The sequence below is a fragment of the Ceratina calcarata genome, unplaced genomic scaffold (assembly GCF_001652005.2).
Source record: "Ceratina calcarata isolate Rehan_Ccalc_2016 unplaced genomic scaffold, ASM165200v1 scaffold35, whole genome shotgun sequence".
In the NCBI taxonomy this organism is placed as follows: Eukaryota; Metazoa; Arthropoda; class Insecta; order Hymenoptera; family Apidae; genus Ceratina; species Ceratina calcarata.
In genome coordinates, this window is record NW_017157933.1 from 348341 (window position 1) to 361103 (window position 12763).

Consider the following 12763-nt stretch of genomic DNA (forward strand, 5'->3'; position numbering starts at 1 on the left):
ATTATATACTTTGTTCTGAACAAACAATTGAATTCATTTACACTACTTTTATGTTTAATATAGGCATTTTGTGAAATACTATATGTTGTTAGTAAAGAATATTCTTCACATGATTAAATACTAAATATAAAACGTTAAGATATCCAGTACACAGTGATGAATGGCTATGAAAGATACCTGTGTATTCTTTATTCATGATGAAACAGAACTAAAGTATCCTATAATTACATAACTACGAATTGCGTTATACCAATACGTTTGGCATGAGAGCGCAAAGAAAATCACACGAATCTACTAATATTTGTAAAATTCAAATATTCTCTTGCAGATATATATATTTACTTTTTACCAACGCAGGGTGTCCGATGTTATTCGGTTACGGCATTTTACGTCTTATCTAATAGAAACTGTAATTTTCAAGCTACTTTGCATGCCCCCTTTTTAGCACTTACTAAATGTCCTATGGTTCATTGCTAGTGAAAATGTTCCTTGGAATTTTTAACGTTCTGTACGGAATGCTGTTTTATGTGCTTACTATATGCAGAGCGAAAAATTGAAACTCTGACTACGGTCTGGTCGGATATCTTTACGAATAACTGTTACAATATTAAATACGTTAACAGGCTTGGCAAGAGTAACGAGTGATATACATGTATATGTGTGTAGTTATTAAGCGGGTATCAATGAATGAGACTCGTTTTGCTCTTATGCGCTCTATTAGCAGACAGTCGCAAATAAAACCAAGTCGTTAATGTTTCCATTACAACTATTCATAATACAATTGTTACCAATGCGTAAGCGTAGGGAAGGTATCGTAGATGATGTACGAAACGTGAAGATTATTTGTAAGTACATGTCGCGACAACGAGGAAGAGTAAGATCGTGTACAAGTACATACTTTTGTACCTGTAACTTCGGAAGTGGACCGAGTCGGACGAGCGAATGTGCAAAGAGAATAAGAGCTGGCGTAACAGAGAAAGATAGAGCTGATAAGTGCGAGAGAGTGAGGGAACGAAAGAGAAAGAGAGAGAGAAGATTAGGCAACGTGCGCAGCATGATTAAGAAAAGGATGGTAGAAAGGATAAAAGACAACGTTGCACATGCTCGAAACGAATGAGACAGAGACAAGTTAAAAGTGAAAGCTAGAAAGAGAAACGATGAAGAGCGAGAGTGAAGCACGAGACGAAAAAAGAAAGATGCTTCGGCAAATGGCTATGACATCAAAAGCAACAAAGAACTTGAAAGCATTGAAATGAGAGGTTGAGGTTACCTGATGCATCGTTCGTTGGAAGATCGGTAACCACGTTGACCCGTGGCCGTGCATGTGATTGCTGATCCTGCTGCTGATGCTCCTGCTGCTGAGGTTGCTGCTGCTCTTGCTGTTGCTGTTGTTCCTGTTGAACCTGTTGCACCTGATGAAGAGTTTGTTGTTGAGAGTCTGTCACAGGTACATTAGCGGCAGTGTTGTTTTCGATCAGGATAGTTGGTACCGAGGAAGAGGAGGAGGACGACGATGATTCCGTAAGGGCCGTCGTGGTGGTGTTCTCGAGGGCCGCGTGGCCCCCACCGTCCCCTGTCCCCATAGTCATTCGGCCCTCGTGCATTCCAACAGACAGACAGACGGGGGTCCCTCCTCTTGCACGCCTTTCCTGAGCACACGCACTTCTCTCTCGAAATACTTACACTCTCTTATGCGTCGCTCGCTCTCTTTCTCACCCCCGTCTATCTATCTGTCTCCGTTCCTTTTTCTGTCTGACAGACAGCAGAGCGCGATCGTTTCGTTCTTTCCTTTTCTTTTTCCCTCTCTCTCTCTCTCTTTCCTTCGCTCGTATCCCCGTATACGTCTACGTCTGTTCTGTCTCTCTCCTCTATGTCTCTATCCTTTTCTTTCTCCTCCTAGTGTGCGCGCGCTCTCGCTGTCCTCCTCTCTTTTTACTACTACGCTCCCCGCGCCGGCCAGAGCTGCTTGAGCGTACCGAAACTACACACCGTCTCTTTCAACCGAACATCGGTATATCACACGACAGCGACATCACACACAGTCGCGAAAAAATGAGCCCCGCATGGATTATTAACCTCCCGTCCGGCGGTTCGAAAAAAATCGAACGTTAGACAAATGTAGGTCTGTAGGCCACTTCACTTACACTTTGCATTGGGACGGGCACTCCCTTAGTCAAGCGAGAGTCTGGCGCACAGTTGCGTTCTGACAACACGAGTTCCAGGGATGTGCACTTGGTACCGGTACCCAACACTGATCTGATCTACTGGTACCACACGCCGAAATCGCGATATTCTTATTATCAACCTCGAGATAATTACTGCCATCGCTGTACGACATCTATTACACACACCTTCCGGCCAGAGTCTTTTTTTTCAGTTCCAATGTGACGTAAAATTATATCGATCTGATGTTAACGGAGGCACGAGAATGTAGACACTACGTTTATTAACTTGTAGCTCGAACTAAAGATTTTTGTGTTTCACTTCCTCTTTATTTCATCATTAACCGAGCAGTTGATGGTGCGTTACGTTCATCACAGCGATATGTATTAGTAAAGTGTAAGTTATGATTCACCATTTCCATAAAAAATCTTGTTACTTCCCAGAATTACTAGTGATTAAATTAATAAAGTCCTAACGCATTAAATTCAAATGATTGTTTTTGAAATCACTTATTCTAAAATGTTCAATGGTATAAGCGTCTTTATCTTTAACATAAACTTGCACGAACGAACTATTGGTCATGTATTTTGTACCCGGTTCTATGGTTAATAGGCACAGTGGTGAATAACGAAAGGGAAACTGTGAACTATACCGATCTCTCGTAAATGTCACATAATCTAGAAAGAACTCGGTCAAATACAGCTGTATGTGCAACATATAAAGTTTCGAACACGGAAATAGTCTCGTAATTATTTACGTTTAATTGTACCACGTCGAACAGCAACAAAAGGGAAAGTAATTCGAGAGGAGGAATGCATCGAACATGCTTTTATGTGGGTACTAGTATTTGCTAGTCACGGCACTGTCTTCCAATAATGTATCACGGAAAGACGTAATTTCCGAAACATTTCCCTGTCCTCTCGCGTTTGCGAGCATTCAGATTCTGCAAATTGAGAAGCTGTCATACGCGTTTTTCGTGTTACGAGTGTTGTCGATTTACCACCGCCTTAAATACGACTATATCGCCTAAGTAGGTCAGATGTCACAATATCTGGACGCCTTATTATGGGGCGCTTTTACACCAATTGTTGCATAACCCGCCACGCACGACTTCACCAAATATAACCGTGTAAAAACTATGACCTGACGGACATAATGCGATGTAATCCCTTTTCATTGTACAATACACTTGACTAACGCTTTCGGACAAGGTTCGCAGCGTCATCTAACATCGAAAGGCGCGCAATATGAAACGTTACACTTCGTCAAATAATGAGGCGAATCTTACAAAATTAACAAATTGTAAAATTTTTATATTTAACGATACATCATTTTCCAACATACGTACAAAGATTATAAAAATATACATGTGATACAATTTGAACGACCGTAAATGTATGTATAAAACAGTATTAAGTAATAATACAAGTAACTTCATGTATTGTTAATTGTAAGGTTAATTAATTTAGGGACATATTTAACTGTATATAGTTCAGTGACCTAGATTAAGGAATAAAATCTCATATCTCCCTTTCGCTGGTAAAATTATGCAGTCTTTTGTTTAGCTTCATTGAGCAAGTGACGAGAGATTATTAGTCTCTGTATTTGTGCGGTACCTTCGTAAATTTGATAAATTTTCGCATCTCGCATCAGTTTCTCTACTGGATATTCACTATTAAATCCAGCACCTCCAAATATCTGTCAAACGTTTCGAATATAGATGAATTATAAATCTCACATTTTAAATTAGTCGAATTCACGTTTACATACTTGAACAGCATCAGATGCGCATCTGTTAGCGACATCGCCACCATAACATTTGGCGATGCTTGCAAGCATCGTAGCTGATGGCAAACCACGATCAACAGCCCATGCTGACCTCATCCATGCAAGTCTGGCTGTCTCGATGCCGATTGACATATCTGCGAGCATAAACGCTACAGCTTGGTGTTCTGCTATCACTTTATTAAAGGTTTTACGTTCAGTCGCGTACTTCATAGCTTCGTCTAACGCTCTTTGAGCTAAACCAACAGACGAGGCTGCCACCTATAAAAAGAATAAATCGTAATGAATAAGCGCTTTCTAATTATGATATATTTGTTTTCCAATATTTATACTGCGGTACCATAGGTCTCGTCTTATCGAAAGTAGCCATAGCAATCTTGAAGCCTTCACCTTCTTTGCCCAAAACATTTTCTTCTGGAACACGAACATCTTCAAATGTTATCATACGTGTATCCGAGGCTCTCTGACCCATATTAATTTCCTTTTTAATCAGAGAAAACATTTAATTCGCTTTAACAAATAGAATAACTTAGCATTAGATGAGATACTATTTTAATGAAAAGAACATTTACTTTACGACCGGGGGTCACACCTTGGCTGTCGCGTTCTACAATGAACGCTGTAAAAGCTTTACTAGCTGGAACTTTTGGATCGGGATTCGATCTTGTTAGTAGGAAATACCTGAAAATGAATGTAAAATATATATCGAAATAATAAATAATTAATAATAGATTTATCATACCAATTGGCAACTCCTCCATTTGTTATCCACATTTTCGTTCCATTAATGATCCATTCATTTCCTTTCTTTTCAGCTCTTGTTTTAATACCTGCTACATCTGATCCAGCACCAGGTTCAGTCACACAATATGCCTAATACATTAATAAATAAAATCATTTTTGCATTGTGAAATCACGCATATATTGCGATGTCCAATCATGAACTTGATTAACATACTGCAACAAGTGGTTCCTCTATGAGCCTTCCAAGATACTTCTTATGCTGTTCTTTTGTTCCAAATTTGATTATAGGTGCTTGCTACAAAGAAAACGAACTGTAGAATGGAGAATAGTTTCATAGACTTAATATAAAATTAAACTTACACCTAATCCTGTTCCTTCTAGTGCAGTTGCTATCCCTGTACAACCATATGCAAATTCTTCTCCCACTAAACAGCCATCAAAAGTGCTAATCTCCATTCCTCCTATACCAATAAGTTTATACATTTATTACATCTGTCAAAAGAACTGTTTTCTCGTAAACAAGGTATACCGCAATATTGAGGAATATGTTTATTTAACAGGCCCAAGCTCCATGCCTTCTTGATGATATCCCATGGATATTCTCCAGTTTTATCATATTTGGGAGCGGCTGGGATAATCTCTTCTCTTGTAAATTTACGCGCTAACTCCTGCATTTCTTTTTGAGTCTCGTTTAATTCTAAAACAAATGTTGAACAATAAAATAACATGAATTTTCTTACTCTTAAAGATATGACTGTAATACTATTTATTGTACTAACCAAAGTTGAATCCATTAGCAAATTCCGGTTTTGATGAAAATGCTCGTGTCGTCTTATATGACACATTTTTCATTATCTAACAAACATATGTTGCTGTGTAAAACGTCACGTTTAGCTTATTAAACTATCTGCATACATAATTACCATTCTAATCGTTTTGAGCCACTTATAATATTATCATTGTAATTAACACTTTGTATAAATTTACTAATATATTACTTACCGAACGTAAAAACATATTGATGCTGCTTTGTTTCTTCTATCAGTTTAAAATACGTGTAATGGTTACTAACTGCGAACTTTATTAAACACCGTTTAAACACAGATTATAGTACTGAGTCATATATAACACACTTTTATATGCTTCGAGATCTTCAAAGATAAAATTTGTACTCGTAAACTTGTACGTAAACTTATCGTAGCTACTTGGTGCTCGCTAAATACACGAAATGATTATTATTAACCAGCGACTAAAGTTCATTTACGACAGTTTTACGGGCCAAAGTACACGACAGTTATTTATGCTGCATAAATGATTGTTGATCGCTATTTACAAAAAATCTTGCTAAATCGTATGTCATATAATGTATGATTAAATATATTTTAGTCTTCTTAGTACTTACTTATATATATATATATATATACATATATACAGAAATGGATTAAATGGAACTGTGGAATACTCAAACAAGATATATTCGTATACATATATACATGTGATCTTTCTGTCAAACATAAATCTTTTTATTTCTTTGTGAACGTGTTGTAACGTAGATAAAAAAATACGTATGTACGCGCTATACTGCTGTATGTGATAATACACAAATAAGAAACGCACAAATTTAAATTTTACTTTGTGATACCTATATATATTTATCGGTATTGACAATAAGTAGCCGGTGAGCAGTAGGCTCAACGAGATAATATTGCATGTAATGATTTAAATTGTAATATAGAAAAATGAATAAATCGGCCAGTCTCTTTATTCTCGATGGAGAGCTGTGTTTGATGATCGGAGTTACTCAATTTCTCGTGTGAAAAATATAATATGAAATTAAATTAATACATGCGGGAAATTAATAGATCTAGACATGTCAACTTCACGTTTTTATCAATATAAATATTGGTGGTATTGACAAACGATTGTCAAAGCTCTCTCAGTATGAAGATAGAAATTCATCCTTTGACAAATAATCCTACAGCTGCTTGGCGTGAATTGGCAAAGGAACAAAAAGTTATTACAATAAATACTAAGCCTCCAACAACCGAAGCACCAAATGATAAAGTAAAATATTTACGTTTAATATTCTCTAATCATAAAATAGTTTTTATATCTAACCTTAAATCAAAATTAGAAAAATGTATGTAATACACTGTTTATAAAATTTATTTGTTTTTTCAGCTTCGTGTTGTTTGTATGAGTGACACTCATTCATTAACTCCATTCATAAAATTTGACATACCTATGGGAGATATCTTCATACATGCTGGAGATTTTACAAAGTGCGGTAGTTTGCAAGAAGTCATAGAATTTAACAATTGGATTGGCAAGTATAAATTAAATAAAATTATCCTTTCCTTTCTGTCTATACTAATAATTATATACTATTACAGGTAATTTGCCACACAAAAATAAAATTGTCATAGCAGGCAATCATGAGCTTAGCTTTGATCCCACATTTACTCATCCCTTTTCTATGCAAACTAGTGGGGATCGTCATAAGCACACAGGAACCAGCATCCTTGACAATATACCTACGTTGGGAATGTCCAAGGATACTCTTGCTGAGGCAATACAAACTGCTAATGTCAAGGATTACTTGACAAANTTCGTATACATATATACATGTGATCTTTCTGTCAAACATAAATCTTTTTATTTCTTTGTGAACGTGTTGTAACGTAGATAAAAAAATACGTATGTACGCGCTATACTGCTGTATGTGATAATACACAAATAAGAAACGCACAAATTTAAATTTTACTTTGTGATACCTATATATATTTATCGGTATTGACAATAAGTAGCCGGTGAGCAGTAGGCTCAACGAGATAATATTGCATGTAATGATTTAAATTGTAATATAGAAAAATGAATAAATCGGCCAGTCTCTTTATTCTCGATGGAGAGCTGTGTTTGATGATCGGAGTTACTCAATTTCTCGTGTGAAAAATATAATATGAAATTAAATTAATACATGCGGGAAATTAATAGATCTAGACATGTCAACTTCACGTTTTTATCAATATAAATATTGGTGGTATTGACAAACGATTGTCAAAGCTCTCTCAGTATGAAGATAGAAATTCATCCTTTGACAAATAATCCTACAGCTGCTTGGCGTGAATTGGCAAAGGAACAAAAAGTTATTACAATAAATACTAAGCCTCCAACAACCGAAGCACCAAATGATAAAGTAAAATATTTACGTTTAATATTCTCTAATCATAAAATAGTTTTTATATCTAACCTTAAATCAAAATTAGAAAAATGTATGTAATACACTGTTTATAAAATTTATTTGTTTTTTCAGCTTCGTGTTGTTTGTATGAGTGACACTCATTCATTAACTCCATTCATAAAATTTGACATACCTATGGGAGATATCTTCATACATGCTGGAGATTTTANCAGGTAATTTGCCACACAAAAATAAAATTGTCATAGCAGGCAATCATGAGCTTAGCTTTGATCCCACATTTACTCATCCCTTTTCTATGCAAACTAGTGGGGATCGTCATAAGCACACAGGAACCAGCATCCTTGACAATATACCTACGTTGGGAATGTCCAAGGATACTCTTGCTGAGGCAATACAAACTGCTAATGTCAAGGATTACTTGACAAATTGCACTTACTTAGAAGATTCAGAAGTAGTAATACATGGAATAAAGATATACGGTACCCCGTGGTAAATAATTATATTAAATGCTTCATGCACCAACTTCTTGAGAAAATATCATTTTTTTATATACTTTAGGCAACCGGAGTTTTGTAAATGGGCTTTTAATGTGCCTCGTGGAGAAGCGTGTCTTTCAAAGTGGGAAATGATACCATCTGATACAGATATTCTTGTAACCCACACACCTCCCGTAGGTCATGGTGATCTATGCTGTAGCGGTGTAAGAGCTGGATGCGTTGAGTTACTTTCCACAGTCCAAAATCGAGTAAAGCCAAAGTATCACGTTTTCGGTCATATACATGAAGGTATGTCATTTGGAAGTATCTTTCCTTCTTGCAACTTACATACTTTCCCCGTTACAGGCTATGGTATCTCCTCTGACGGGAAAATAATATACATAAATGCATCAACATGTGATTTAAATTATTTACCAAGCAATCCACCGGTAGTCTTTGATATAACATTGCCAGCAGGTCATTCTAAGTCATAAAAATCTGGGGAATAAAACATTTCTTACCCAGAACGAAATGCATGAATATATAGGGAATAATTAATTTATTTATCTATGTATTTCTATGAATTTTTCTACAAATTATGTGTTCATTCATATTAGATACGATCTTATTTGATAGAACGAAAATTACAGGGAACACGTAAAAACTGATAATTTTACGGTATTCGCTTTAGGATATTAAAAAANAACCTTCGCAAAAATCGATATTCAAATTATAAAATCTTTTTATGTATTATATACCTTTTAGTAAAAATTTGCATAATTTTATGTTCATAAAATTTTTGTACGTGCTGCAAACTAAATTGTAAATTAAGTTAATATGCCTATTATGTCATGTGTGTAAGACTTCTACCTACACAGTTCCATCAAAATGTATCGCATTGTAGCCATGAAATATGTACGTTTTAGCATTATCTTAATGACATTATTTTCTTAACGTATGAGAAGAATTTCTTTACAGTCCGATAATTTCAATTGTATTGCAACGAATGTTACGTAACGATTAATTTTAGTAGTATATAAACAGTTCGAGTATCATACTGCAACATCTATACGCCGTAAATTAATACATGAAAATTAACGGAACTGAAAGTCGAATTATTGAGAAAATAAAAGTACTCGACGATAATTGCTTTAATTACACATACATAACTTGTAATGACATAATCCTTATCGGTAACACAATAAATCGTAATATTTAAATGAATTATATAGTGATTATGCATAAAAAATTTTCCATCGTAATAGTAATAAAAACTTAAAATTATCCTTTTATATGATATTTATTATAATATATATCCAATTCGTTAACAGGTGGCACTTCTCATTGAATTAAGAAAAATCTGCATGTAAACAACATTGTACTTATATTGACTTATAATTTCGTAATATATTGGTCCAAAGCTGTGAGTAGACACTTTCCTTTTAAATGGGAGCATGACCATTTCCGGCAAGAGAATTATGTTTGTATAAATAGTGACGTCTTTTAAAAAGTTGTGGTAGTAAAAGATAGTCAATAAAGATTCAATGCCTTTCTGACATTAATGTCCTATTGTATACAATGTAAGAAACAGATGTATCAGAACATGATTATTACTTATCAGATCATATCAGACTTGTAAAAAACTAGTTTCGACGCTTCGTCTTACCAGTTGGAAAATTGTACACATACATATTGCAATTTTTTTTACATTTGGTTGTAAAAAATGAAATATGCCTTTAAGATGCAATTATATTGCATGAATACCTCCTTGAGCCCGTTGCAATGATTTCTTCAGATTGTATGGCAATCAAAGATCAAACAATTCAAATTAACTAACAGAGGAGTCACAGGTTCTAAATGGAACAATGATATGATTCTGCGTGTTAAATAAGCTTAGCAAAAATTTAGGTAGTTTTATCGCGAAGCTTCTTGTTTATATACCTATATTACTTATCAACTTAGATTTCTTTCGAAATGGGTAGCATAATAGTTATATGTTATCCATTTAGGGTGTCACTACCTACACGCGTCTATCAAAAGAAAACGTCGGTTTTTAAATTAAAAATGGGACGTTATTGCTTATCCCAAGATTGCTCTCATGGGCAAAATCAGTTAGTTAAACTAAACTAAAAGTAACGGTAAGCGGATGTAAAAAGATTACACTCTTCTTACACAGCTTTAAAAGAGTACATTATCAGGAAGATTTGCATCTAATACGGTACATTCGAAAACAGGTACGATACAGATTCACCGTTGTGAGTCCTTCTTACAGCCTCAGCAAACATCATTGATACATCGATACACTGAAAGATAAAAAACAAAGAAATCATTATAATTTATTCCTTACTTCACACTTCAAATTTACGTCTTTAACAAACGACTTTCCTCGCGGCGATTCGAACAACTAATACGCGTGCTAATATTACGGATGGCTCAACAAAAGGGTCATCGGATGTCGAAACGAGAAAACATATAACATAATATTTAGGTTATTTAAAATCGTATTTATATTAATATCACAATTTGTTTACCTGTATCTTTGGACAGTCTTTCATATGACCATCTTGAGGAATTGTATTTGTTACTACCACGGCTTCAAAGCATGCATTATTAATCCTGCTAATTGCCGGACCACTAAAAATACCGTGTGTTAAAATTGCATATACTTTTGTCGCTCCAGCTTCCAACAATTTCTCTGCGGCATGACAAATAGTGCCACAAGTGTCAGCCATGTCGTCTACTAAAATAGCAACTCTATCTTTTACATCTCCTACCAGTACCATACTGGCAACTTCGTTAGCCTTTTTCCTTTCTTTGTGTATAAGAGCAAATTCAACGTTTAAGCGATCAGCAATAGATGTTACTCTAAATAAGATCCAGTGTAAGATGTATGTTTTGTTAAATAATAAATATTAATTCCATCTTGATTGCTTCTCTTTAAGTTACCTTTTAGCACCTCCAGCATCTGGAGAAACAATAATACTGTTTCGCCATTCAACAATATTTTCTTTAATCCATTTTAAAACTGCAGGCTCGGCGAACAGATTGTCAACTGGAATGTCAAAAAATCCTTGAATTTGACTAGCATGCAAGTCCATAGTGATAATATGATCAGCTCCTGCTACAGACAGCATATTCGCTACTAATTTCGCTGAAATTGGGGCACGGCTCTGTAAAAAAAATAATTGCCAAAATTAATTCTACAATATGATACGAGTCTCATGAGTCCATTTGCAACTGGAAATACCCTGTAATATGAAAAAAAATAGCCATTAAAGTTTGTATAACATTTTGAGAGGGTACATAAGATATACAAGTGAGGGGATACACAAATAAAAATATGTTTTCTTTTCTACGAAAAACATACATCATATGTAAAAGAGATAAAACATTTGAATTTTTAGAGGGGACAAAATATGAATACAATGGCTATGTATTGAAAATCCAGTAAAAATATATCGTATGTGTATACATACAAATAGAGAGAGAAAGAAAACAGTATGTTGCAAATGCACCCCGGTTAGACTCAACAAAAAGAAATGTAAGTAAAGCAAAATACAAACTTATATGTATTAGAGTACAGAACACAGTGCATCCTAATTTCGGATAATAATATTCGAAAACGTCCAATGAAACATTTCGGAAGTTTGAAACTATAATAAATATATGTGAAAAATGTCCCGATTTAGTAGGTATGACGATGGAAATTTATTGGATGAATGCATAGTGCTCGGAAATTAATGATAATCGTGTAATCTTAATAAGCTTATCTATAATATACATCAACTTTCCACTAGCTAAGTTATCATTCTAACAACAAATTTTATTTGCAGATTTTATTAGCAGCACATTTTATGACAAAGATAACACAATCACAGATTTCTCAGTGCGCTACATTGTTATTTGAGTATGCATTCTTTGATTAGTATATGGACACCAACATTTTTAGCGACAAGTAATTAGTACCCGTTTAACATACAAATGTATACCCCATTATACGTATGTAGATTATTAAAAATGTATGTAGAATGCTATTATATTAATATTTTGCCCTCTCATTCAGGTATCAATATGCTCTGATCAAATATTTCATTCATTCATTCATTCACGGGGGAACCATTGTGCTGTACAGCAACAATTATAAGTATTTGTTAGTCCTACAAAGAAAATTTTGTAAGAAACTAAGAATAATATTATACAAGTCGAATTTTTCATCGAGTTATAGTTACAAACACTCGACAATCTTATTATTTCATATACTCACTGTAGAGAGGTCGGGCAGAAAATCCTGAAAATACCCAACTATTCAGAAATTTAGATACACGTGTTTTAATTTTATGACAACAATAATTCTGATAATATGTCTATTTTTATTAATATGATTACTTTAAGA

At 34.7% G+C, this 12763-nt stretch overlaps 4 protein-coding genes across 8 annotated transcripts in view; 1 reads left to right on the forward strand and 3 right to left on the reverse strand.

Moving 5' to 3' along the window:
- Nucleotides 1-48: 48 nt before the first annotated feature.
- On the reverse strand, nucleotides 49-3446 carry LOC108625159 (uncharacterized protein DDB_G0293534-like). Of its 2 annotated transcripts, XM_026813668.1 has the most exons (3): nucleotides 1491-3446; nucleotides 1271-1412; nucleotides 49-962 (listed from the first exon to the last, which is right to left on the reverse strand). In XM_026813668.1, the coding sequence occupies exons 1-3, from the start codon at nucleotides 1602-1604 to the stop codon at nucleotides 718-720; spliced, it is 501 nt and encodes a 166-aa protein (XP_026669469.1). In that variant the 5' UTR covers nucleotides 1605-3446; the 3' UTR covers nucleotides 49-717. The 2 variants fall into 2 exon arrangements, with proteins under 2 accessions (XP_026669469.1, XP_026669468.1); XM_026813667.1 differs by having other exon boundaries at nucleotides 703-962; nucleotides 1271-3446.
- A 95-nt stretch (nucleotides 3447-3541) lies between these two features.
- Mcad (Medium-chain acyl-CoA dehydrogenase) lies at nucleotides 3542-6064 on the reverse strand. The gene is made up of 10 exons (XM_018024942.2): nucleotides 5695-6064; nucleotides 5472-5547; nucleotides 5222-5389; nucleotides 5053-5153; nucleotides 4907-4987; nucleotides 4691-4821; nucleotides 4521-4629; nucleotides 4289-4429; nucleotides 3934-4209; nucleotides 3542-3861 (listed from the first exon to the last, which is right to left on the reverse strand). The coding sequence occupies exons 1-10, from the start codon at nucleotides 5707-5709 to the stop codon at nucleotides 3709-3711; spliced, it is 1251 nt and encodes a 416-aa protein (XP_017880431.1). The 5' UTR covers nucleotides 5710-6064; the 3' UTR covers nucleotides 3542-3708.
- Nucleotides 6065-7323: 1259 nt separating this feature from the next.
- LOC108625166 (metallophosphoesterase domain-containing protein 1) lies at nucleotides 7324-9067 on the forward strand. The gene is given in 5 exon segments (XM_026813666.1): nucleotides 7324-7888; nucleotides 8006-8100; nucleotides 8102-8383; nucleotides 8453-8679; nucleotides 8737-9067. Coding segments are annotated over 5 exon segments (855 nt in total). The 5' UTR covers nucleotides 7324-7765; the 3' UTR covers nucleotides 8865-9067.
- A 590-nt stretch (nucleotides 9068-9657) lies between these two features.
- The window catches only part of Prps (phosphoribosyl pyrophosphate synthetase), a 7991-nt gene continuing 4885 nt past the window's right edge, over nucleotides 9658-12763 (reverse strand). For 3 of the 4 annotated variants that reach the window (XM_018024951.2, XM_018024948.2, XM_026813660.1), the window contains 3 exons: nucleotides 11317-11540; nucleotides 10902-11235; nucleotides 9658-10673 (listed from right to left, as the gene is read on the reverse strand). In XM_018024951.2, coding sequence (XP_017880440.2) covers nucleotides 10581-10673; nucleotides 10902-11235; nucleotides 11317-11540 — 651 coding nt within the window. In that variant the 3' untranslated portion in view covers nucleotides 9658-10580. Of the gene's footprint in view, nucleotides 10674-10901; nucleotides 11236-11316; nucleotides 11541-12634; nucleotides 12659-12763 lie in introns of all 4 variants that reach the window. The other variant, XM_018024950.2, reaches the window with a different exon arrangement.

What these genes read in the sequence shown, in the direction of transcription:
- Mcad (XM_018024942.2), bottom strand. An exon ending in AATGGAGGAGTTGCCAATTG is followed by an intron (nt 4,630 to 4,690) that starts GTATGATAAATC and finishes ATTCATTTTCAG; the next exon opens with GTATTTCCTACTAACAAGAT. An exon ending in GCGCATCTGATGCTGTTCAA is followed by an intron (nt 3,862 to 3,933) that starts GTATGTAAACGT and finishes AACGTTTGACAG; the next exon opens with ATATTTGGAGGTGCTGGATT.
- LOC108625159 (XM_026813667.1), bottom strand. Translation starts at nt 1,604, where the DNA reads ATGCACGAGGGCCGAATGACTATGGGGACAGGGGACGGTGGGGGCCAC. An exon ending in TCCAACGAACGATGCATCAG is followed by an intron (nt 963 to 1,270) that starts GTAACCTCAACC and finishes CTGTTACGCCAG; the next exon opens with CTCTTATTCTCTTTGCACAT.